At 39.5% G+C, this 24,905-nt stretch overlaps 3 protein-coding genes across 5 annotated transcripts; 1 reads left to right on the forward strand and 2 right to left on the reverse strand.

The window, feature by feature from the left end:
• Window positions 1-1,812: 1,812 nt before the first annotated feature.
• igfbp7 (insulin-like growth factor binding protein 7) lies at window positions 1,813-6,951 on the reverse strand. Its single transcript, XM_067519342.1, has 5 exons — window positions 6,464-6,951; window positions 5,000-5,109; window positions 3,697-3,801; window positions 2,924-3,050; window positions 1,813-2,262 (listed from the first exon to the last, which is right to left on the reverse strand). The coding sequence occupies exons 1-5, from the start codon at window positions 6,900-6,902 to the stop codon at window positions 2,240-2,242; spliced, it is 804 nt and encodes a 267-aa protein (XP_067375443.1). The 5' UTR covers window positions 6,903-6,951; the 3' UTR covers window positions 1,813-2,239.
• A 532-nt stretch (window positions 6,952-7,483) lies between these two features.
• Window positions 7,484-14,685, reverse strand: cox18 (cytochrome c oxidase assembly factor COX18). 2 transcript variants are annotated; one of them, XM_067519078.1, is made up of 7 exons: window positions 14,542-14,685; window positions 13,230-13,609; window positions 11,661-11,761; window positions 9,482-9,636; window positions 9,041-9,156; window positions 8,860-8,967; window positions 7,484-8,330 (listed from the first exon to the last, which is right to left on the reverse strand). In XM_067519078.1, exons 2-7 carry the CDS (start codon window positions 13,590-13,592, stop codon window positions 8,169-8,171), a joined length of 1,005 nt encoding a protein of 334 aa, XP_067375179.1. In that variant the 5' UTR covers window positions 13,593-13,609; window positions 14,542-14,685; the 3' UTR covers window positions 7,484-8,168. The 2 variants fall into 2 exon arrangements, with proteins under 2 accessions (XP_067375179.1, XP_067375180.1); XM_067519079.1 differs by lacking the exon at window positions 14,542-14,685 and adding an exon at window positions 12,603-12,685 and having other exon boundaries at window positions 13,230-13,370.
• Window positions 14,686-16,055: 1,370 nt separating this feature from the next.
• Window positions 16,056-22,930, forward strand: selenot2 (selenoprotein T, 2). Of its 2 annotated transcripts, none has more exons than XM_067519376.1 (6): window positions 16,056-16,295; window positions 16,992-17,102; window positions 21,983-22,109; window positions 22,179-22,266; window positions 22,358-22,486; window positions 22,634-22,930. In XM_067519376.1, the coding sequence occupies exons 1-5, from the start codon at window positions 16,087-16,089 to the stop codon at window positions 22,474-22,476; spliced, it is 654 nt and encodes a 217-aa protein (XP_067375477.1). In that variant the 5' UTR covers window positions 16,056-16,086; the 3' UTR covers window positions 22,477-22,486; window positions 22,634-22,930. The 2 variants fall into 2 exon arrangements, with proteins under 2 accessions (XP_067375477.1, XP_067375476.1); XM_067519375.1 differs by having other exon boundaries at window positions 16,057-16,295; window positions 22,605-22,930.
• The last annotated feature ends 1,975 nt before the right edge of the window (window positions 22,931-24,905 follow it).

The following is a 24,905-nucleotide window of genomic DNA, read 5'->3' on the forward strand; positions in this document are numbered from 1 at the left end:
GTTGGTTTAAATCTTATCTGATAGATTTCAATTTGTTTATGTTAATGATGAATCCTCCATGCACACAGAGGTTAGCTATGGAATTCCACAAGGCTCTGTGTTAGGACCAATAATTTTTACTTTATATGTCTCCTTTAGGCAACATAATTAGAAAACACTCATCATAACTTAACTAAGTGTAAACTTTATCAAAGAGGAAGGTTTTAAGCCTAGACTTAAAAGTAGAGAGGGTGTCTGCTTCCCGAATCTGAACTGGGAGCTGGTTCCACAGGAGAGGAGCTTGATAGCTAAAGGCTCTGCCTCCCATTCTACCTTTGGAAATTTTGGGGAAACACAAGTAGGCCTGCATTCTGAGATTGAAGTGTTCTACTGGGATGATATGGTGCTATGAAGTCTCCTATATATGATGGTGCCTGACTGTTCAGAGCTTTTTATGTAAGGAGCAGGGTTTTCAATTCTATTCTAAATTGAATGGGAAGCCAATGGAGAGAAGCTAATGAAGGTGAAATATGATCTCTCTTGCTAGTTCCAGTCAGCACTCTTACTGCAGCATTTTGGATTAATTACAGGCTCTTTAGGGAGATACTGGGGCATCCTGAAAGTGGGGAATTACAGTAGTCCAACCTAGAGGTAACAAATGCATGGACTAGTTTTTCAGCATCACTTTGAGACAGGATGCTTCTAATTTTGGCAATGTTCGTAGGTGAAAGAAGGCTGTTCTAGAGATTTGTTTTATATGTTAGGTAAAGGACAAATCCTGGTCAAAAATAACTCCAGGGTTCCTTGCAGTAGTACTGGAGACCATGCTTGAAGCTTGATTAACTGATTTTTTTTTTTTTTTTTTTTTCCCATCTGGTTCCATAGATAAATATAGCTGGGTATCATCAGCATAGCAATACAAATTTATGGAGTGTTTTCAAATAATGTTCCCTAAGGGAGACATATATAAAGTAAAAATTATTGGTCCTAACACAGAGCTATAGCTCCATAGCGCCAGAGCTAGAGCTCCATAGCTAACCTCTGTGCGCATGGAGGATTCATCATTAACATGAACAAATTGTAATTGTAGATTATCTATCTGATAGACAAAGTCTATTAGATAAGATTTAAACCGATGTAGCGCAGTTCCTTTAATCCCAATTTCATGTTTCAGTCTCTGTAATAAAATGTTGCGATCAATGGTGTCGAATGCAGCACTAAGAACTAACAGAACAAGTATAGAGATTAGCCCATTATCTGATGCCAAGAGAAGATCGTTGGTGACATTTACCAGTGCTGTTTCTGTACTATGATGAACTCTAAATCCTGACTGGAAGTCTGTTTGTTTCAGAAGACCCAATATATTTTTCTAACACCCTCTCCACATTTCATTGATTTACAGATTAGATTTGAAAGCCCATGGTATCCTATGGCATGACTCATTTACATATCCTCTACACAGGTTTAAGGCTTCTTATCAAACTTTGAGGTAGGCCTCTCCTACCTCATTGATGTACTGCCCTCACCTGTTTGGAGTCTGTAAAAGCTGGATGCTCTACCTGCCTAATCATAACTTATTGTAGTTTGTTGTCCCCTAACCACTGTGACACAACATGCTTTTATTTTGAGTTATTAGTAAATGAGTTACTTTATCACCTTCCATGAGGCAGGCACAACCAAATATTGCAGTCAAGCACCTCAAAATTGTTCTTAGGATTTTATTAAATGTACTTAGATACTAATTAATGGGTTAAACAATTATGAGGATGTGATGATAAAAACAGAAGTGAATATTAGTCTGTGAAAACTGCAGTAACTAAGAAAAGGGCTCAGTTTTTGTTTGTGAGAAGAAGTTTTTAAACTTGTTTTATTTTCACCAGAAACAACTGAATTCATAAAAGTTATAATTTTTGTATATAACTTTTATTTTGCAGCCTCAGAAACATGGAAATCATTTAACATTTTCACTTTGTCAACAATTTGTATGGTTTTAGGTTTTTATTCGGAAATATCTGTACTGTTAAGCCAATTTGTATCAGCACTTGAATCTTCAAGAGCCCAAATAATTTCAGTTTCTGATCAGATCAAAATCAAAAATACAAACTAGTAAAACATAATAAATCTAAAATGTTCCAATAGAAGTTTATTTTAATCAGAAGATTGACTCCAGAGAAGAAAAAAGTTTAAATCAGTCAAAATTAAAGAAAAAAAAAAAAGGAAAGAAAAGAAATCAGCTGTTTCTTGGGATGTCATCAGGTCATCACAGCTCGTCTTCCTTCGTCGCTGAAAAGAAATTACATCATTGTTTAGTTTTGACTTCCTGTAAATAGGCCACATTTTTCAGAATAAAATGTTGTCTCTGCAATCTCTCGGTTTGGATTTTATCCTCTGAACCCTCTGTCAAGATAGTCAACTGCTGGAAGGTATGTCAACAATATTTAAAAAAATGGTAAATGGTCACTCACAATCAGACACACAATGCAGCTGGCCAATCCTCACCGGGAGCAACTAAGTTGGGGTTGAGTGTCTTGCTCAAGGACACTTCAACATGTGACTGGAGGAGCCAGGAATTGAACCACCAACTACAACCGCTTTACCTTCCTCTGCCACAGTCGCCCCTACAAATTAACACTGGATCTTAACTGGTACCATGACTGGTAACTGGTAACTAGTTTTTAATTTGTTCTTTTGTCTTTATGTGACTTTGTGCCCGATGAACTTCAAAAACAAACACAGAAGTATATACTTCTTGATGCAAATGTTTCCACATACCAGCTGTTTAAAGAGTTTTGATGTGAATCATTTAATTGTGCCGAGGTAAAAACACACAAACCCCTCTGTCACATTTTCAATGTCGTTTAAATTGCCCCCGGGGATAAAGTGAATTGAATTTGAAATTCTGTTTGCATTCCTCCTCCTATTTTGTTTTTAACGATCTCATTACCTGTGTCGATAATGATGTCATCATGGGACCGCACCAGATGAACGGTTCCAGTAGCTGAAGCTTCACCTTTGATGTTGGTGGCATGACACTCATACGATCCCTCTTCTTCACTGGTCAGAGGAGAGATCTGAAAACGATGAAAAATCAAAAGAAGCTGAGCTCCTCATAGCTTCATGAACTAACGGGAGAGAGAACACTGATGGTTCCTAAAGCTGATGTTTTAATGTTTTCTCTCCATAACATCAGAAAAACATTTTGTACAATACAATCGTGAAAATATCTCATGAATACAACACAACCACACCTGTGGCTTGTGGGAAATCTAGGCCCCGATACCCCCCCAATGCCTCTACCTGCTAAGTGCTTATTAGCCACCTACAATTCTAATATATACTGTGTGTAGTTTATTTGTTTTTGGTCTTTGGTCTTATCCTGTCAGTTCCGGGTCGCCACAGTGGATCATTTGTCTGCATGTTGATTTGGCACAGTTTTTACACCGGATGCCCTTCCTGACGCAACGCAATGCTTCCTTCCTCCCCAGTTTCTGCCAGGACTATCCCAGGCCCCACAGCCCCACGGCCTGGGATAGGGATGGGCCAACTGTGTTGGGTTCAGTGTCTTGCCCAGGGACACTTCGACATGTGGTCGGGAAGAGTGGGGTGCAAACCTCTGACACTATGGTCGATGGACGGCCACTCTTTGCAGTATATGTCCTGTGTAGTATAATGTGGACTTTGTGGTGTGATGTATGGACTATAAATACTGCAACTGACCAGGACCCAGCCTGTCACTTCATGTTTCTCCGGTCCTCCTCTTGTCTGAATTGCCAAATTCCCTCGATCTCCAGGAAGTAGCTCCATTTTCTTCCCACTGATGACCTGAAAACACACCGATCATTACCATCAGTTGTGTCTAAGATGAGCTGTAACTCATGTTACTTGTTGATCCCCTAAAAAACAGACAGAGATCTTTGGACAAATTGTGTTCAAACTTGACCTAAAGAAAAATTTTTCTCCCTTCAAACCTGCTGCAGCTTGCCTTTCTGAGTCTACTGAAGGGCACTAGACTACACCCGAGCTCAGATGGACTCATCTCAAGGAGGATTTGTGTGTAGTCTTAAACAATAATGAAGAAGTAAAAAGGCCTCTGTGTTAGTTGAAGTTAACATTACCAGGATAAGGTTTGCTGCTGAACGACTAGCTACTGTGGAATTTGCAGAAGGAAGTTTCTGTCCCAGCAGCTGCCAGTGACAGGTAACAAAAGGAAAACACATTTGCTTAAACATGAAGAGGACTGGACTAAAACCATCAAAAAAGCTCATTTTTGGAGGACACACTTCATAAAAAGGTCAAATAAAGTGTTATCTGTTAACATTGAATAAAAATAACTGTTCAGGACTGTTTCCGACTCTTCCTCTCATATGTTGAAGTGTCCTTGAGCAAGACACTGAACAACAACTTAGTTGCTACTGATGAGTGTTGCCCAGCTGCATAGGATCTCCTTCATCTGTGTGAGTATGAATGGGTGAATGAGAAGCAGTGTAAAGAGCTTTGAGAACCAATAGGTAGAAAAGCGCTGTATACGTGCAGTCCATTTACCATTTACCATTTTAAGGTGCTTAAAATGTTACAGATGTTTTGTATATTTACATGTGTATTTGTACTCTTTGTATTTGTGTATTAGTACCTGTGCATTTGTACCATTATTCATAAGTTTTCCTGACATTTGCATTTTGACAAAAATTTGTTAGAATGATGGGGGAGCGGCTGTGGTTCCTTTGGTTGTCTTCCACTAAATTTACCTCTACATTCGGGAATAACCATTCTCCATCCTTCAGCAGTTAAACTGTGATTAATTTCCTGTTTTTTTTTCAGTCAAGACTTATTGTTTCTACAGGAAACAGGAAGTCAGCAGAAACAGGAAAATAGACAGGGACACTGCAGCTCAGAGAATCTGTATTTACTGTTCATGGTGAAGCTAACAGACATGTGGGAGCTCCTTCAGTCTAACTGAAATAAATCACATTTTAAGCTGACAAAAGGTTGATGAAAGCTTTAGAATCCATAGAAAACTCACCTTCCTCCAGGTAAGCACGGGTGTGGGCACACCCACTGCCTCACAGCTCAAGTACACCTGAGAGCCACTCACATTGTAGACTTCACCTGGAGGAGTGACAATGGTCGGCGCTGCAGAAAAAAAAAATTTAGATATGTTTAAATAGTTTGTTTGCAGAAAATCTGCTTGAATCAGTTTCACAGAGATTCGTAATTGTTGTTCAGCAAATGCTTTTACCCAAAGCCACACACACACAGAGGAGAAATTTGCCCAACGACACTGGGTCAGAATCAAAACAGTGATTCTGTGTTTCATGAATAATTGCTGCACCAACTAAGCTACAGTCACAAAATGTGAAAAAAATAACATGAAGTTTGGTATAAAACAAGATGAAACGAGTTGCTGGAATGTGTGAGTCAATGGAATTCAGTTTGTTCCGAGCGCAGTCAGTGACAAAGGAATTCAGTGTTTTTCCAAGGATGAAGGAGGATTATCAGAGACCACATCAATCCTGGTCTCTTGGTATGAGACCGCTGCACACAAATACACAAAACAGACCAGTGGGCATACACATTCATGTGCCATAACACATGAACTATCAGGGGTTAAACTGGAATTTTTTAGGGAGTAGTTGTATTGGGACACTGGTCATGCTGTGTGAAAAACTCAATTCTGATTACACGCACATTACTAAATGGACAAATCCCAGCAGGAATAAGTGCACACATAAAGTAAAGTGATATGTAGGTAATTTGGGTGAAACATCCTTTTAATTAAGTTGGGGGTTTTGAAGTTCGCCTTCATGAAACAGCCCGACAACAACCCCAATTAGTCTCCACCCAAACAAATCCAAACACAGCTGCAATGAGCACTGAGTTGACCTCAATATTTACTGTACCGGTACACAAACTCAACACTAAATAAATGCCAAGTAAAAAAGTACAAGCACCACTTAAAAATCTACTGTGGTACTACATGATGTAAAATGTACTTAAAGTCCAAAAGGGTTAACCTTAACCCAGTGCTTCAGCAAGAAAGGGATTTCTCTGAGTTAGACCAATGCAATGCATTTAGGAGCATCTTAGGCTTCAGTATCTTAATGGAGTAAAACTACAGATACCCAGAAAAATACTTTACTACATTTTCATTCTGATCTAGTTTGTCTTTTCATTATGATTTACTTCAGTTATTAGCTACATGGTTCAAATAATACTGCAAATATTACTGGATTTAGGCAGTACAATCCTGACACGAAATACATGTCAGACAAAATATTGTGACTCTTCATGGTGCACATTAATTGTAGCTGAAAATAAAAATGTTTCAGCAGGTCATTAGACCAGTGTCATCGTCATTCAATCAGTGACGAGCTGAAATTCCCAACAATCTACAGTTATTTATTGTCTGATTAAAACTAAACACAAAATTAAAGTTCTGCTCGTCTCACTAACATATGCAACCTCACCTTCATGACGTCAGACTCACCTATGGGGCAGCGGCCTTTGTTCTGGACGTTGATGGGTTCTTTGCCCTGGCTCTGGGCTGCTAAACTGGCACTCTTCAGGGCGCAGCCGCTCCGGTACGTCAGTCCGTCGGTGCCGCACACTTCGTAGTTGCTTTTGCACGCGCACACGCGCAATGTTTTCTTCTTGTCCGATTCGCTTTTGACGCACTCCAGCCCGGAGCCGCATCGTCGCGGTGCCGCGCGGCGACCACTGCCGCATGGCTCTCCTTCCGCCGCCGCGCAAAACGAGCAGCAACCGCAAGAGTCCCACAGAAACCCGGCGAAACAGCCCTGCGCCGGGACGGGAGCGCACTGAGCCGGGTCACACGGTCCGCATCCTGAACCTGCCGAGACTCGGACCGCGAGCACCGTGAAGAAAGACAGAACAGGAACGAGGCACAAGACTGTAAAAGTCTTCATGATGGTCTGATGTGGACTCTGGTCTAAACTCTTGTTAGGCTGAGGTGGGATCTGAAAGCTTTTTAAAGATGCAGACTCCGCCTCAAATAAGGAGGATCAACATCAGAAACAGCCTAATCAATTTTTTTAGATATATTATTGACCCCTTGGAAAAATTCTTATTGTACAGCTGCACATATATAATGGCGTTACTAGGGGCTTTCAGAAGAACATGGGAATCAAACAACACACCCTGGGTTATGGTTAATTTCCCAAATATTATTTTATTATCATAATTTGTAAATCATTCTTGTTTCATTTAGGCTTTTCACAACATCTAAACTTTTCTGGAAATGGCGATTGGACTTATTAAATTAAACATGTCAAAGTACAATGAGTTCATCAATGTTTAATTTAACTTTTTATCACAGGATTAAGTCAACACCATTTTTTTTCTTTAGACAAATATCGGGTGTTAATCCAACTTTCAGTTTTTAGTTAAACCGGCCATAATTTTTAGTTGACACAGCTAAATGTGGAACTGATCAACAGATCAAATCAGTAAATTACTTTAATAATAAAATACCAAACCTCAAAGTAAATTCTTATTGTCGGACAGCAGCATTTAATCATGAACCACAGCTATTCATCTGATCACCTTTATATTTTCTGAGCAGCATGTTAATCTTACGTGTTTTCAGATGAATCTTTTGACTGACTGATTATTGGTTTTACACAGAAAATAAACATAATAACATTTTTGGTTCTTTACACATTTTTTATTTACCTCTGATGAAAAAAACCTGTTTCATCAGTTCCAGGTAATTTGATTGTTAGCGTGGAAGCAATTGGAAATGTTCCAGAGGCCACATTTATTCTTGTCGTTGGTGGTGGAGTTTATACAGAAGAAAATTAAAGATATTATTGTTAATAGAATGAATAAAATATGTGAACTTATTTTTACAATTCAACATGTCGACAGAGAATATTCAAATGTAAAAAATGACAAGAGGAAACATTTAGAGGATATCACAAGTTCAGTATCAATAACAATAATAATAATAATTTCTGGTGGTACTGACTGAACAGCAGGAAAATCTTATGAAGGATCATTTTTAATATGATTATACTTCATCATCAGATTTTCTTAATTTAATTGTTAGGCAAGTAACAGAATGTGAAACCAGAAAAAAACAGAAAATCAGTATGTGTGGGGGGGGGGACCTGCCTCTCCCCAATACCAGTGGAATCAGCTCAAGTATCTGATCTTTGCCTTATTGTGTGTATTTATTTGCAGTATTTGCTGAGGAAGGCTGACAGCAGGTCTCTGTATGGGGTCTCGGATCGATGAGTTCTCAGCTGGAGGATTTTGTGGATCAAAACAGAACGAAGCATCAGGTTGTGACTGAGTCCAACCAGACTGGACGTGAACCAGTACAAAGCCATAGACTGGAGGTGGGGTAGGTAGGAAAAAAACAAAGGCCTTTTAGAAACAACAAACAGGAAGTCCACTTCAAAATAATATGTGCAGCTGGAACCACAAAGATTTTTATACCAGTTTCATGTAGGGCAGGGTGATATAGCAAAAAAATGTGAATGTTATTATAAACAATTTTTTTCATATCAACATGAAGTCAAGACAAACCACAATTCCAAAACAGATTTAAAGCCAAAGTGATGATTTGTCATGAATTTACATGTCACGTTTTATTTTGTGTTTGCCAAATAACTTGAATCTACTAAAAAGTGAGTGTTAGTCACAATGTAGCTGCCAGCTGAGCTAACACACATCTCCTGTCTAAAAACACAGCATAGTATCTTTTAACTGGTCACTTATTTCTGAGGCCTGTAACAATCATCTGATAAACACGACGTGATGAAAAATATACATTTAAGGAACATGTAATGAACACAAAGGAAAGACACCAGGTATCTGATTTAAAGAGAAGACAGAGAAAAGAGATGGACTAGAACTCACGGAAGGGACTGTAGCAGTGATGGGAACTAACAGGACAGAAAACCCTCGCATCAAGTACAGAACCATCTTCTGGAAACGAGTTGGACTGAGTTTTTGTAAAGAAAACACCTGAAGAAGAAGAGAGCAAGTCAGGTGAATGACATCACAGGGCATGTGATCACAGACCTGCTGATGGACTCACCTCCATAATGATTAGGTTAGTGAGTCCCACACAGAGTGGCAGGATCCAGGTTGAGTCTGGAGATGTGAGGTCGGGGAACCACAGAGTGCCTCCTGCTGCCAGTTCCCCGTGCAATGCTGCAGAGACACACAAGGGTAAGAGTCCAGGACCAATACTGGAACCAGGTCAAAACACTAAAACTGAAGCAGACTGACTGCTGCATTTGCACTTGGATATAGTTCTCTACAAAAACTATAAAATCAGGAAGGCCAGCTATAAGAAACTAATCCTAAACCAGGAATAACATGGACTTTCCTCTCTAAGTCTTAACACTATAACTTATTTGAACTGATCTGGTAAAGCCATCTCTGTTTCTGCAACTGAAAACTCAGCTTCTCTCATAATGAACAAACCAGGACAAGGACTTCTCCAAACTCAGGTCCAGACTCTATGCCAGCTTACCGGACTGGTCCAGACTCAGGTTTCGGAGTGCAAGAGACATGCTGACCCAGAGTGGCAGCTGGATCCAGACCAGCAGACTGGCTTTAAAGGGGTGACAGTTTTCCCTGACATAGAGCTGAGACACAAGACGACGCAGATTTCTCTGGAACTGGAACCTAGACCACAGCACAAAAAGTATAATCACCACCACAAGAATAAAATTTGGTCTAAGGAGAACTGTGAGTTTGTGAAGTTTTTATTCTTTTTCAACATTATATTTATTGCAAAGACTAACTCATTATATAAAAAACGTCAGTAGTCAAACATTTAAAAGTTTATTGCCTTTATGACCCAGAAACTTTTGTCATTGTTAGCATTTTAGTTCAGATGGTAATTATTTCCAGTGGCAAACAGTTTAATTTTTAGATCTAAAAATTAAACTCACAAAATGTAGTTGTCTTTATTGTTGTTTTTGTCATTATTATTAATATTATTATTATCAGTATTAAAACGGTTCTGCGTTGAGCTCAACATGTAAATCCCAGATGGTTGAAACGAATGAGGGATGGTACTGTTCTTGTAAAGCAGATGACATCTTTGTGTGAGGAAGATTACAAAAAGAAAAACACAAACCTGAATGCTAAATCTGTCCATTATATGATGTACTCAAAGTATCCCCCAGAAAAACACCAAGTGTTCATTGTATGTACTTCTTTCTAGAAACAATCCTATATTGCAATGCTCCTTGTTTGGGATATAGGAGAATTACTGCATAGGTCAAACAGCTGTTAGCTGATGCAGCGTGACAACAATTAGTCAGTGTCTAAAATCTCAATTTGACTGCTCCCTGTTGAGTGAACATGATAATGTCATGATCCGACCCTTTGGTTTCACTGCCTGTCTCTCTCTTTTATTTTGTATTCTCTGATTCCACATTCTGCCTTGTCTGTTCTGTTACTTTACACTAATCACCACTCCTAATTGTTTTTACCTGTTCCCCCGGATATTTAAACCCAGCTTTTGCCTCAGTTCCCTGCCAGATTGTCTCTCTGCATAACTTCAGTGAGCCTTCAAGCCATTCTCGACGTGTCGTTTGGATTGTCTCCTAACCTGCCAGGCTGTTAACCTGTCTGCCTATTGCCTACCTGCCAGGTGGCAAACCAGCCTGCTGCCTATCTGATCAGTTTGCCTGCCGAACTCCTCTATGAAGCAACTCTCCAGCTCACCTGCTTACCAGGTACGACTCGAGTCTGTCCCTGAACCTGATTACCTCACTGACCCCCTGCCTTCATAAGCCTTTATGATTATCTGAACTCTGCTTGATTGACCAGGATTGTGTTTCTCTCTGACCTGGCTCAGAACTCTGAATTCATTATTGACTCTTTTTCTTGGATTGTGGACTCTGCTTTGTTTAACTGCTCTGTGTCGGCTTACTGGCTCTGAACCTGAGTTTTCTGAACCTGACCCTGTGCTCTGTCATTTGGATACTGGATTCTTGGACCTGGAATTTGTTAGTACTCTAACCCTGTTGTGGTCTGCCCTGGCCTGTCTCCCCAGTGTGTTCTGTCCAGTTCCTGTTTCCTGCAGTACTCCTTCTTATCTGACCCAATCTGCTCTGTGGCCCTGTCTAGACACTGTCTGAGGACCTCTGATCTGGAATTTGCCTAGCTCTGCTCTGCTTGTTTTTGCTCTCCCCACTCACTCACCTGTTCCTCCAGCTGCACCGTAAGTTCAATCCCCTTCTGAGTGAGTTAATGGGGAGGGATTTTGGACACAGCCACACTTGGCTTTTTTACTAACCCTAACTTTAAAAGCTAAACAATCAATATTAACTGTTTATGTAGACTCAGACCTGAGAACCTCTTAAGATAAACAGCTCTGCCATGTCCCCTACAGTAGGGTTAGGGATTCATTAAAGTTATATTACGCAACATGATGTTTTAAAAATTTTTTACATAGAAATGTCCATTTCTGCCCAGTCTGAGAAGAGCAATGATTTCTGCTTCATTAGTAATATGTCAGCCTCTTGTTTGATTTGATAACTATGATTACCTGAAGGGCTGTGCAGAGTGGTAGAGTGAAAGAGGTAAGCAGGGAGAGGAAGGAATAGGCTGAATGGGTAGGAATCATCCAGAGTCTCATGCTAACACTGTTTTAATTCACTGTAACTAACAACACTGTGTGTGTGTGTGTGTGTTACCGGCTCTCTCTCTCTCTCCAGCCTGTCTCTCTCGCTCTGACTGAAACTTCATATCGAAGCCTCTTCGCCAGCTCAGAGATCTCCACTTGCAGTGCCTCCACCTATACAACACCTAAAAGTTTATATGGTTGGCATGATGTAGAAACAGGTTTAGATGGTTGTGATTATGGTCACATAAAAAAGCTGACTCATGTGAGTGAGGTTAGCGCTGTTTGCAATACACTGATCCTGAACTGGTCTTTTGATAAAGGACCAGTATCATCTAAAATTAAAAAAAAAACAAGCTCCTTTCTTCAATGTACTCTGAGGTGTTTATGCTTGATTTATACTCATGCGCCAGTGGTGTAGGTCCAGTGCATGATCAAGCTTAAACCAAAAACTTCAGCAGCTACTGCTATTCTTCAGTTGGGCTAGTGAAAAGTTCACTCTCTTCCCATTTCACTGGGTCCTGTATTCCTTGACCTTAAAGTTTTAGTTGAGTTATTGTTTGAACTGTAGTTGTTGGGTTGATCTGTTTTGTTTTGATTAGTTATTGTTTGGTATTTGTAGTGTTTTGGGAGGTATTTTTATTTTTTGTGTTTCTACTGTGCAGGTAGACTGGATCAACTGGGTGATATTAGAGAGACTCTGTGTTCTGACACCGAGATAAAGTGCTTGGATTAACTACACTCTGATTGTTTCTCCTGATCAAAATGTTCAGCAGAATTTTCTCATGCCTACCCAGTGCTGAAGCTGCATTTACTACTTCAAATGATTTCAGTAGTGATCAATAACTCTTGTCGTGTCAGAGTCACATTGTCAATACACATGACTGTCAGACATTGATTTGATCTAGTTACTATAAAAAAAATAGGAGGATCATATCAGACTCTGTGTCAGAACATGTACATAAAACCACAGAAACAGATGAAGTCAGAATTCAGTTGATCTGAATGTTTTAACCCTGTCTTGTGTGAAGTGCAGAGCCAAACACCAACACGGGTAAATCTTTCCTTCTTCTGCATCCATTTTAAGTGGACAAATTGCTGCATAAAAACAACCAAGAACAAACATCAAAAGATTATTACACAGAAAGTATTAGTTTAAATACAAGAAAAAGACTGCTAGTAAAAAGTATCAACAGTCTCATGAGAGGAGGAAAGTATGAAAGAGGTTTTGGGAGAGTTTGTGGATTCCTGACATTTTTGTCTGAGGACAAACTGAGTCTGATCTGAGTTTTTGAGAGAAGACCAGACAGATTAAAAAAACCTGATTCCTATGATCAGGGAATCACAAGGGAATCATAGAGACCTGGTGTTTAATCAGGTTTTTTGATCAATCAACAATCAACATTTTACTAAAAGGTACAGGACAAAAGTCTCCAGATGGAAAATTACTGACAAGATGAGTCTTTAAGACCCCCTTCTCTCCACAGACAAAACCTATAAAATGGTCTCTTCACTTGTTGCTCATCTGTCCTTAACATATGCTCAATTGGAGCGGAATCAACTGTTCAGGTGTCTCAATGTGCAGAACCTGCTGAGGCTGATCCAAAGGTTAGTACCTGCTGTACACCTAACCCCTGGTTACCTTGGATATGATCACCAGCTGGTAGGCAGCAAGCGGAAGAGTGATGAATGTCCGGGCCGACAGTGTTGCCAAAGCGATACTAAGCCACCATGGCAACCCGCTCAGCTGCTGCACGTTCACCAGGAAATGCTCACACAGGTGAATGGGGGCTGAGTCCGCCAGTCCACTGTACCAGCCGGAATCACATCCAGCACCAGGACCACCTGACTGAGTCCGGACTGGTGACCTGTGAACAAAGACTGCAGCAGACTCAAGTGCAGAACAGGTGAGTGCAGCGGACTTCCTGTGTATTACCGCTGAAGAGAGCCCTCGAACAGAAAGCTGCAGGAGGCCAGGTCTCAGCAACGCCCCCACAGACAGCATGGTTTGCCCCCCGAATCCTGAAACACAGACAAGTTTAAGAATTTAGCAAGAAACCATTGAGAGTCTTTGAACTGAAATCCCCTGATCTCAGAGTAAAGAGGATTATTTAACCTTAATGCTTTGATGTATGGTTGCTAGAAATGTTAAGAACCTCATCACTTAATAAAAGCTGATAACATTATCATAACATCTGAATATAAATAAGATTTCCAGATTTTTTTATTTATTTTTTTTAACACTGTGTAAAAGTGACCAGTGTTCTCTGATCATGAGCAGCTGCTTTGTATGGAAGAACAGACTATAAACTAAAAGCTGTCAGGACTAAAACATCTGTGCAGATGTTATTTTATGAATCTTTACACGGCAAAACATTTGGTGTCATTTAATAATTAAACGCTTAAATAATTAATGATAATTATACTGTTTATTTCATAGGGGCGGCTATAGCTCAGTAGAGTAGTAGATACTGTTTATTTCATATGCTATAGAACTAGATTGTTAATGGTACAAAACAGTATGTGAACCATCTGTAATAGAAACAGATTTGTTAAATAAAGACATTATGTTCAAAGAATCGACCTTCCGAATTAAATTTTTTTAAATAATAAAATCCAAATATTTTATGTAAAACAAAAGAGGAAACGGGTCTATTTGCAGTCATTGGTGATCAACCGTGGCACCTAGGCAAGGCAAGCGGTTTTTAAAATGAGTCTACAGTCCTTTTTGTAATTAAATGTTAAATATTCATAATTGCATTTGTCCCAGTCAAAAGTGCATTCTTGCTAGTCAGAGTGGTAATTAAGGTTATCCACAGATAGATTCATACTAGTAGAAATTGTATTTTAAGATAATAGAAAATGTGTGGCTGTTTTTACCATGAGATTGCTCAATTAAATATAGGCTGACAGACATAAATTAGATGTCATATGTTAATCACATATGAACATACCTGAGGCCAGCTGTCAGCCGAGCTGTTTCTGGTTCCAGCAAAAGGGGAAAAAACAACAAAAGGTCATAACACTCTAATTTTATTTTAATGTTCACTCTTTCACCTTCACCCCGCCTTCTGCAACGTCCCATACACGTGACGTAATGCTGGTTTTCGCTGTGTGTCGGGTAAATATGACGTCAGAGAGGTTATTCAAAATAAAAGTGTCATGAAAACCGAGACTTAAAGCAATCGCTGTTACAGATTGAATAGGAAGATGATTTATTATTTAACGTGTTTTAGGACAAGAGACTTACTATAAACCTGTAGCAGAGTTGGTAAGAAATAGAAATGAATTATTGTATTCAAAGTAAAACTCTCGATGTGGTAAAAGAAAAAAATAAGTTCAGATTAAAAACATTTTACCTTACTAAAAAGTTTTTTTTTAGTAAGGTTTTTTTCTTCTAAGCAAGAAACAATTTTGTACTTCTATTTCCTTTTGTTGGTTTTATGTGGTTTAGATGACTGAGCTGGCCAAGCTGCCATAAATTGTATACAACCAGGAATAATGTTCAAGTTCATTGTCTTGCTGCAAAATGAAGTTATTCCTAGTCAGTCATTCCCCATGAAGAGGAAATGCCATGCCTCTTCAATATGGAGGATGAGGATGCTTTGCACACGATGCAGATCACCCTCTCTCCCATTGTCAAAGCATCCCCAAAACAACATGTTTCTACCTTTATGCTTCACTGATGGTGTAGCTTGAAGATAAATGGTAAATGTACTTATATAAGCACTTGTGTAGCACTTTTATACCTATTGACACTCAAAGCACTTTACACTGCTTCTTATTCACCCCTTCACACTCACAATCACATTCACAAGCCGAGCAGCATGTGTCAGGAGACTATAATGTACACCTTTTTAAAAAGTCATTTAATGTCTTTCTACATGTTTTCTTTCACATGACATGTGTAGAACAATGAGTTTCTAAGGTAAACTGATTTCTTTTTGCAATTTGTAGTTCTTTTTTTCACTGAAAATTAAAGGTCACTAACTGCAACAAGAGCCAAATATTTAAACTCACCCAACCCCTTATTGTTTTATTGGATATCTACTTATTTTAATCTGTATTAACACCTGGTAGGGACATACAAGATCAATTTGAGAACATCTGCAGTTGAATTTCTTGAAAAAATGATCGTTAGAATGCTACTAATTTGTCAGGCAGTTATTCCTAAAAGTAAAGCTTAAGATGCGAATTTGATTAGACCATTATTACTGCTCGAATATGCTTTATTTTGTTGTTTAATTATCCATCTACAAGCGTTTCATTTAATAAAACCAACAAAAAATAATAAAAGTATGGTGTGTTCGTTTTGTTTTAAACTCTCTTGCCAGTGTATGAGGAGCACGGTGGTCGCGCCGCCTCAAAGCTTTCCGCTTTAAATCCTCGGCTGGCAGCGGCTGTTGCATGTGGAGTTGAAATCACTTATTTTCCTGCCTCGTGACCTTTTAATGTGAAGGTTGTAACCGGAAGTCACCACTACTGTCACTCTAGCAGACATGGCGGAGTTTAGCCAGACGAGCCTTCTGGTAGCTCTGCTCCTTTTCACCGCGATCACGGTCCGGGACATTTATCTCGGCAGATCAAACCCGCAGCGTGGACATCAGCTGGACGACACTTCCGACGTCACCCCGGACCTCCCGATGGACACAGAGCCCGGTAAACCTGCCAAATCCACGCAGTCCCCGGTGCTGAAGTTCCAGTATTGGTGAGTGTGTTAGCTTCCAGAGAAAAAGCTTACCTGCAGTTACAATGAAGACTTGTTAAGTGTAGTTACAATTACTAACATTGGTTAGCTGTAAAAAATTTTTTTTTAAATAATCTTGTATTTACGACTATTTAAACATTATACAAAATGAGCATAGAGAGTAATGTTTAAATTATTTGAGCTGTCAATCAGTTGAAACCCAAGGTTGTTTTAGAAATCGTGACCAAGTCCGTGTTAAAAAACTGGGTTCGTTAGCTTGGCCAACGTTCTGTTGTATGTATAAACTAAAATATTGTACGAAAGAGAGAAAGAGGCAGTCAAATTGAGTTGAGTTATAGTATGCATCTAGGTCATTTTAAGCCACAAGCTTTGTGAAAACTAGGCCCAAAGGGTAATGCAAGGCATTAAAAAGCATTATTGTGGGGTTTTCTTGTAGGATGAGTGCTGTAAGCCTCATGATTCTAAACACTGACTAATGCTGACTTTGTAAATAAAGCTGATGGTTTCTCCCTCCCTCCAGATTTACTTTATAGCTTTATTGAACTAACCCCACTTTTCTGTTAATGTATTAATATTGACTCTAAAGTAGATAATGCATTTAATGTATTTTTCTAACTACTGTAGTCAGGTGAGATTTTGATAAACTACAATATTCGCCACTATGAGCTCACTTGGCTGGCGTATGTTGTCTTTCAGTATCTCCTGAGGGTATAGCAAAGTGTTCCAGGAGTACGCTCGAGCTATCAGCCAGCTGTACCCGGACATCCGCATTGAGGGGGAGAACTACCCACCTACTCCTTTCAACAGGTGAGCTGGGACATCACACTGTACAAAAAGCAACTGAAATATTTAGCAATTGTTATCTCAATGCATAACCAGACAACTTATGGCTAACTTAGTAGGTTAAAGCAAAGTGGGGAAAAAAGGGTTTCACATTGTTTGCAATAAGCAGTTTTTGTGCCAAGCCTTTACTTGGTTTCTCATTTATTTTAAATAGCATGGCCAAAACATTACAACCATGTCTTCATGTACTCCAGTACAACTCTACTAGCAGCTATGATCTCAATACTAAACACAGCATTATCTGCTTTGTGACATTTTCATCATAAAAAATAAATTATAACCTTGTTAATGTAATATTTATGTCAGAGGTGCTGGGCTGCATTAAATTGAACAGGTGGTCATAATGGTATGCCTAATAGGTATATGATGCAACTTTTTGCTTGGTAATAGTTTGTGTTGTTAATGCTGTTTTGTTTGTAAAATTAAGTGTTGCTTTGATTGAGAAGTAAATGCAGGAAATTGTGTGCTGATTTTATGTCCAATCCAAATTTATTTATAAAGCACTTTAAAAACAACACCTTTGGCCAATGGGCTGTACACAAACATAAGACAGATAAAACAAATAAAAGAATTATAGATAGAAGACATTTAAAGGAACAGACACCAAAAATAAATATAATACAAAGGATAGAAACAATTTAAAAAAAACACTAAAAGCCTACATCTCAAACAGAATTAAATGCCATTGAGAAATAATGTGTTTTAAGAGTGGATTTAAAAACAGGAAGTGAGTTGGCCTTCCTGATATGCAAGGGCAACTCACTTTACAATTTTGGGGCAGCAACTGAAAAAGTGCGGCCTCCGAAGGTTCCTATTTACATTAGGGACGACTAAAAGTGGGTGATCTGCTGACCTAAGAGTGTGATGGAGTCTACACCAGGAGGAGGTCAGAAAGATACTGTAGGGCGAGACCATGAAAAAATTAAAAAAGAAATAAAAGAATTTTAAAAACAATACGAAAACAAACCTGGAGCCAATGAAGTGACACCAAGATCAGAGTAATGTGCTCTTGTTTTTTCCTATGTTAAAAGCTGGGCAGCAGCATTTTAACCTAACTGTAGCCGATTAAGTGACATCTGGGTAAACCCAACATAATGTGCAGGGTTCGTGGGAATGGGTGTCTTGCCCAGAGATTCTTCGACTCATAGCCGGGACCGTGGACAACTGCCTTACCAACTGAGGTACAGCTGCCTCCACCTCAGTCTTTATCATTACAGTGCACAAAATGTATTGCTCTCCGTGCCTTAACTTCTTCAATGTATTTAGTGGGGCATAAATTTGACTGTTGTCTGCATAAAAGTGGTATGAGATGCCAAGTTTTAGAAGAATTGATCCAAGAGGGAGTAAATACAGAGATAAGAGAAGAGGCCCAAGATGAACCCTTGAGGCACTTCACAGGTGAGAGGTCCATGCAGGATCATGCAGTTCCAACTTTTCCACGGAAGGTTCTCTCTGTTAAGTAAGACCTAACCCACTCTAAAGCACCACCCTGGATAGCCACCCAGTTCTCCAAGCGAGACAGGAGCATTTGATTTTCCACTGTATGAAAGACCGATGTTAGGTCCTACGGTACCAAAACAACACAAGCGACCAAATTCTATGGCTAAAAGAACATCATTAAAAAACCTCAAAGGTGCTGATTCAATACTGTGCTCATTTTAAAACCCAAACTAAAATACGTCAAGAATATTGTACTCATCTAAGAATGATTTCAACTGGCAGTAAACAGTTTATCCCAAAATCTTAGAAAGGAATGGGAGTTTTGAGATTGGCCTAAAGTTATTTTTTCAAAAAAAGGAAAAAACTTTGAGCAAGCTCAAATTGGTCAAAAACAGAGAGCAGAAATCCAGAGATGGAGTTACAAGGGTTATAAGAAGAAGGACTAATTAGAGCTCTAGTGCTCACAACCTTAACAATAAAAAAAGCTCATGAAGTTTTCAAACACTTCAGCAGAGTTTTCCAGGCAGGTTGATAACTTGTCTTTCTTCCACTTTGGCTCAACACTCCTGCACTCCCGCCTGGCAGCGCACGTTGCGTCATTTAACCAGGGCTCATATCTGGGTTTAGAAAGTCTTGTTTTAAAAGGTTGTATTAAAGTGAGTGGATTATACCTCAACATCTGAATTAAAGCACAGGGAACCACTTAGACTATTTACTGAGTTAATAATCTGACAGTGTTGTGCAGGAGCACCTGATTTAACCATATGACAAGGGATAGGCATTCGAAATACAAAAGGCATATGGTTTGAAAACCCAGCATCACAGACTTCAAGGGGAGGGACAGAATCCAGCTCAACTAAGTTCCTCTCAAAGCTGTAATAAGGCGCTGTCGGTGTCACCTGTTTAGACACCAGCTTTCTAAAATATATGCAAACTGGTGGCAAAAGTCCACAAAAAGCCCTGGACTCACCTGGAGTCATCCATGTTTCTGTTACACAGAAATTCCAACCAATTGGACATAAAGAGGTCCTTTAGAATAAAAGTTCTTCCTATGCGTTTAAATCTTTATATATATATACAGCGAGACAGTTTTTTTTAAATATATATATATTAAAAAAACTTCCTTTATGCTCTTTCTCGCACTTGCATCTCGTGAAATGTGAACACTTTTCTGATAGGACTTTGCTTTGATGTTTTCGCCTTGACTTAGATTTTTGCTTGCCTTGTATCTCACTTGTAACTCGCTTTGGATAAAAGCGTCTGCTAAATGACTAAATGTAAATCTATGGCGGCTATAGCTCAGTTGGTAAGGCAGTTGACCATGGACCACAGGGTCAGTGTTTCAATCCCCGCTCCCGGCTACAAATCGAACTGTCCTTGGGCAAGACACTGAACCCCAAGTTGCTACTGGTGGGTCAAGTGAGCACCTTGCATGGCAGCCACCGCCATCAGTGTGTGAGTGTGTGTGTGAATGGGTGAATGGGAAGCAACATTGTAAAGCGCTTTGGATAAAAGCGCTATATAAGCAACTATTTACCATAAATGTAAGCGTTTTGTTAGCTAGTGATCTAGCTTTCACCAGGGCTATCCAAGCAGGAGCTGGAGCCGGGGCATTAGCTGTTTGTAGAGCCTTAACAAGCAGTCTCAGGTTGCATAGGTTCATTCCATGCCCGCGGAGGTTGGATAAGGTGACACCGCGAATCTGTTGCTCCTCATCCAAGCTGGCCACAAGGAGCCGATTGGATCCAAAGAGCCCCACGAAATGAAGCAATGGTATGCTGGTCCAGTATCTCCCAGGAAAGTGGCAGGAGATCATGCCAAACAGGCTTTCAGTCTCACTAGCCTGCCACTAACCCTAACCCAACTGCGCCCTCTACATGAAGGTGGAGCCAGAACAGTGTAGAGGTAAGCCGGTACACCAGAGAAAAGTGGGGGGGACAGAAAGTTTTCTGTCCAAACTAAGCCAAAGGAGAGTCGGAGGTTTAAAAGTGTTTGGTGATCATACTCTAATAAAGAGTTGACTTTAACAGTGACAATCGACAAGAGCACTATAAAAACAATCAAAATTTACAAAGACAAAAAGCAGACTACACACACTGACTCCACCTTAGTTTCAGAAAAATAATAATAACAATAATTCATTTTATTTATAAAGTACTTTCCATTTGTTAACAAATCTCAAAGTGCTACACAAGCGGATTAAAACCAAGAATAAAACATAATAAACATGGAAAGCATAGAAACATAAAAATCATTAAAAAAAATAACAGCATTAAACAAAAAGTAATGATCACTTTTAAAATCTTATTCTAACCAGAAAAGTCTTTAACTGTTTTTTGAAACAGTCCACAGTCTGTGGTGCCCTCAGGTTCTCAGGCAGAGTGTTCCAGAGCTGTGGAGAAGCTGCTGGGAAGGCTCGGTCCCCCATTGTGTGGAGTTTGGATCTGGGGGGGTAGAGGCGATAAGTGTTGGTGGAGCGAAGGTGTCTAGTTGTAGATTACAATGTGAGGAGTTCCTTAAGATTCTGTGGGGCATTTCCAAAAGTGTATAAGAAAGTGTATAAGAAAAAGAAAAGTGTATAAATGGCCCTTGAAGCCAAACTTCATTGATAGATTGTTGTAGCTCTATGTGTACATCACTTTCTGTTTTCATTTCACTATCTCAGTAATGCTTTAAACTGGAAAGAAACAGGCATGCACAGTGCCCTGATAATAGACCTACAGACCAGTTCAATCTCAGAATGCAGGCCTTCTTGTGGTTTCCAGAATTTCCAAAGGTAGAATGGGAGGTAGAGCAGACACCCTCTCTACTTTTAAGTGTAAAACCTTCCTCTTTGACAGAGCGTATAGTTAGTTTTAGTCATGCTGCTATAGGCTTAGACTGCTGGGGGACCCACCACACGTTGCACTGAGCTCCTTTCCTCCTCTTGTCTCTCTCTCTTCTCCTTTCACCCCACAAGTGTCACCACTGTATGAGATTAACTGTTTTCTTTCTCCCGTAGTTGTCTTTCTCCATCTCTGACCTTTTTTGCAGGTGTCCCTGACTTTGGAACTGTTTTCTACTGTTTTTTTTCTACTGCACAGCCAATGTTTTGTTGTTGCTTTTTTTTCTCTCTCCACTTTCCACTGAGCCTGGTTCTTCTGGAAGTTTCTTCCATTAAAGGGAGTGTTTCCTCCACTGTGGCCTAGAGCTTGCTCAAGGGGGATTTGTTGGGTTTTCTGTACATCTTTATAGTCTTGAATTTATTGTATAAAGTTCCTTGAGATGACTTTGTTGTGACATGGCACTACATAAATACAGTTGAATTGGATAGATTAACCAAAAGTCTGTATACAATTTGTTGAATGGGCCCAGTGTTACCAGATAATGCCTGTAAACCCAGCATTGCTTTTATAATCCCCTAGGTGTGTGGGTACCCTGATCTCCTACCTGAAGCTTGTCTCCATCCTTCTCATCATAAGTGGACAGAATCCTTTTATTCTCCTTGGCCTCCAAACTCCCAGAGCCTGGACCTGGACTCAGGACAACAAGGTAACTTTTACAGATGCAGCAGATGATCCATGAACATAGCGGTTATCTATCATAGTTTCCTGTTTACAGATCTTCTCCTGTCTTATGGCATTCTTCCTCTACAATATGATGGAGACTAGCTTCCTGTCCACTGGAGCTTTCGAGATCACTCTGAACGGTGAGTACTTATTTGTTCAAATACCATCACCCTTAACCCCAATTGCAAGTAGAGAAACTGTAACAGCAGTCTCCCCCTTCCCTCCTACCAGATGCTCTGGTGTGGTCAAAACTTCAGTCCGGTTATGTCCCAAACCTCCAGGAGATTTTTCAGATACTCGACAACCACCTGAAGAACCAAGTGGATCAAATGACATCCTCCTCCACTTAGAGTTGCACAGGTATGCTCAATACATTTTGCACTCCAATTGTACAGTGACTGTACTTTTGTGTTTCACCCTGACCCTCTCTCTTTTACTTGTATGTCTGTGTGTGTGTTTTTCACCTATCTGTCCCAAGTTATGCCGTGTTTATATGACCCCTCTCAGTGGGATGTTCTACCACTGGTTTTCATGAAGGTTGGGCCCTAAAGCAGATTGCAGGGCCTCGCCGGATGTCCCCTGCCACAAAAGGAACACTCCCTGTGGGTCACAGCTCAGCTCTACACTTTCCGCAGTATAAGGCGTGGAGCTGGATGACAGACAGTTTGAGAATCTGCTGAGTTGTACTGGACTGCTGTGTCTTATTTATTTAGTTTAAGAGGAAACTGTGGTACAATTTCTAGGTTAATGCAAACTAATTTCAGTCTGGACATGAAACAAAGATAATAAAAACCTAACATTTTTCATGTGGAATGTTTTTGTGTGAAAACAGTAAAAATAAATGTATCATACTGCAAATAGTTTAATCACTATGGACCAGAAGTCATGCACTTAATTTGAAAAGACCAAGGGGTCTTTGTTTTCACTCATGATTCTGCTTAATCGTGACTTGTATTATATTTTAGTAGGAGTGCATTTAACATTACTTGTAAGGATATTTTAGAAAATATACAGAAAAACAGCATTCTGTTTTGAAAACTATGAGAAAAAAATGCAATCTTTTAATAATTGGTAAATACTGAAGTGGTCTTAGGTAGGGTTTTACACGGTCCTCCTCTGACATCAACCAAAACTGCTCATTGGGCCATAGGACTTTCTTGTTTCATTTAATTAATCCATTGGCTTTCTAATTTTTTATTTTATTTTGTGGACCAGAATTCTTAACTTAGTACTGTGTAGTGACACTTAAAGTTAGTTATAATAAACAATCGGAAGGGCCAGTGATATTGTAGAGATGGAGGTGGACACTCTTAACTGCAGTGTCAAGAAGAAAGATGCTGTCTAAGCTGCGAGGGATAATGGAGAATGGCTCCCATCCTCTGCACAACATGCTGGTGAAGCATAGGAGCACTTCCAGTGCAAGACTCATTACCAGCTGGCTCAAAGCTGCAACAAAAAGAGAGGTTATACACACAGGTTTATACTTAACAAACTGGTTAATTAAATCAAACTAACAAAAATATGTTTGAACATAACTGAAGAGGTGTGTTAGTAATTCAGTAATGAATGTGTTGCATGGATGGATGGACTATGGTGGTGTGTGTTGAAAAAGGTGCATCAAATGAAGTAAGTATACTTGAGCAGCCCCAGGCAACAGTGGAAAGGGTAAAACAGCCTTGAATGAAGGTAACTTCAAGCAGAACCAAGCTTAAGGTGGGTGGCCATCTTAAAAAGGAAAATGTGGACAGATGATTCATATAGATGCATACCTCAGGAATCATAAATAAGTGTAAACTAAAACTTTCATTTTAAAATCATGTCCATGGTGTGTTAAAGACACAATAGAAGTGAGTCACAGTGGATTATAAAGTCGCTTTCCAACAAATGTACCAACAAATGTTTTTTACAATTGAATCTTCTGTTACCTGTATTTTTCCTGTAATAACCTTGTACTTGAAAAGCCGAAATCAGCAGCCTTTTAAGTGAAAGGTTAATAATTACAGGCACAATACTGGAGGGTTCTTAAATACAGTACCTGAAATGTCTTACTCTGAGGTAAGTGCTTTTAGTCCTAAGTGAAACCTCCGATACCTTTGATGGATTCTGAGGCTCTTGTAAATATTGGCTCTGGTGTGGTTTATGCTCACACTCTCTCACTCAGCCCCACACTCTCAACTTGGCACACCTAAATCACATTGACCACCACCTCTACTACTTAGACTCCTTTCTCTACTCTGGGATTTTTTTTCTCTGTTATACCCTGATTTGTCAGCAGTGATGATACTGTATTTCAACACTTTCTAAAACCTCAGCTACAATCAGTGATTCTTCTAGTAACCCTTCACTCTACACTGGAAAAAAAGTGAGATGATGTAAATGTACCATAATTAGCTTATAACTCTGAGTTATCAACTATAAATAATTGAGTTTGTAATTTTACATAAAAATATCTAATATATAAACAACATGTTTTACTTTATTCTTGACAACCTTCTTAGGTACTTGCACACAACATGCAATCATGTTGTTGATTTTTATTTTGTTTAAGTAGCTAGGGGTTTGTAAAAGATCTAATGCTGAACAGATGCCCGAGGTTCATCATGTCGGTTCACATTTCCAATCGATTTTCCCCACTCAGTTACACACCCGCTCAGTTACAGACCCACTCCCGTGTGGTTTTCTTACAATTTCCTTAGTTTATCTATTATGTCACCCCTGTAACCCTTTTCTCCGGTTACTGTCCCCAGTTCATTTCTCCAGCATCACCAGTGATGAATGT

This window comes from Channa argus, chromosome 10 (genome assembly GCF_033026475.1).
Source record: "Channa argus isolate prfri chromosome 10, Channa argus male v1.0, whole genome shotgun sequence".
Taxonomy (NCBI): Eukaryota; Metazoa; Chordata; class Actinopteri; order Anabantiformes; family Channidae; genus Channa; species Channa argus.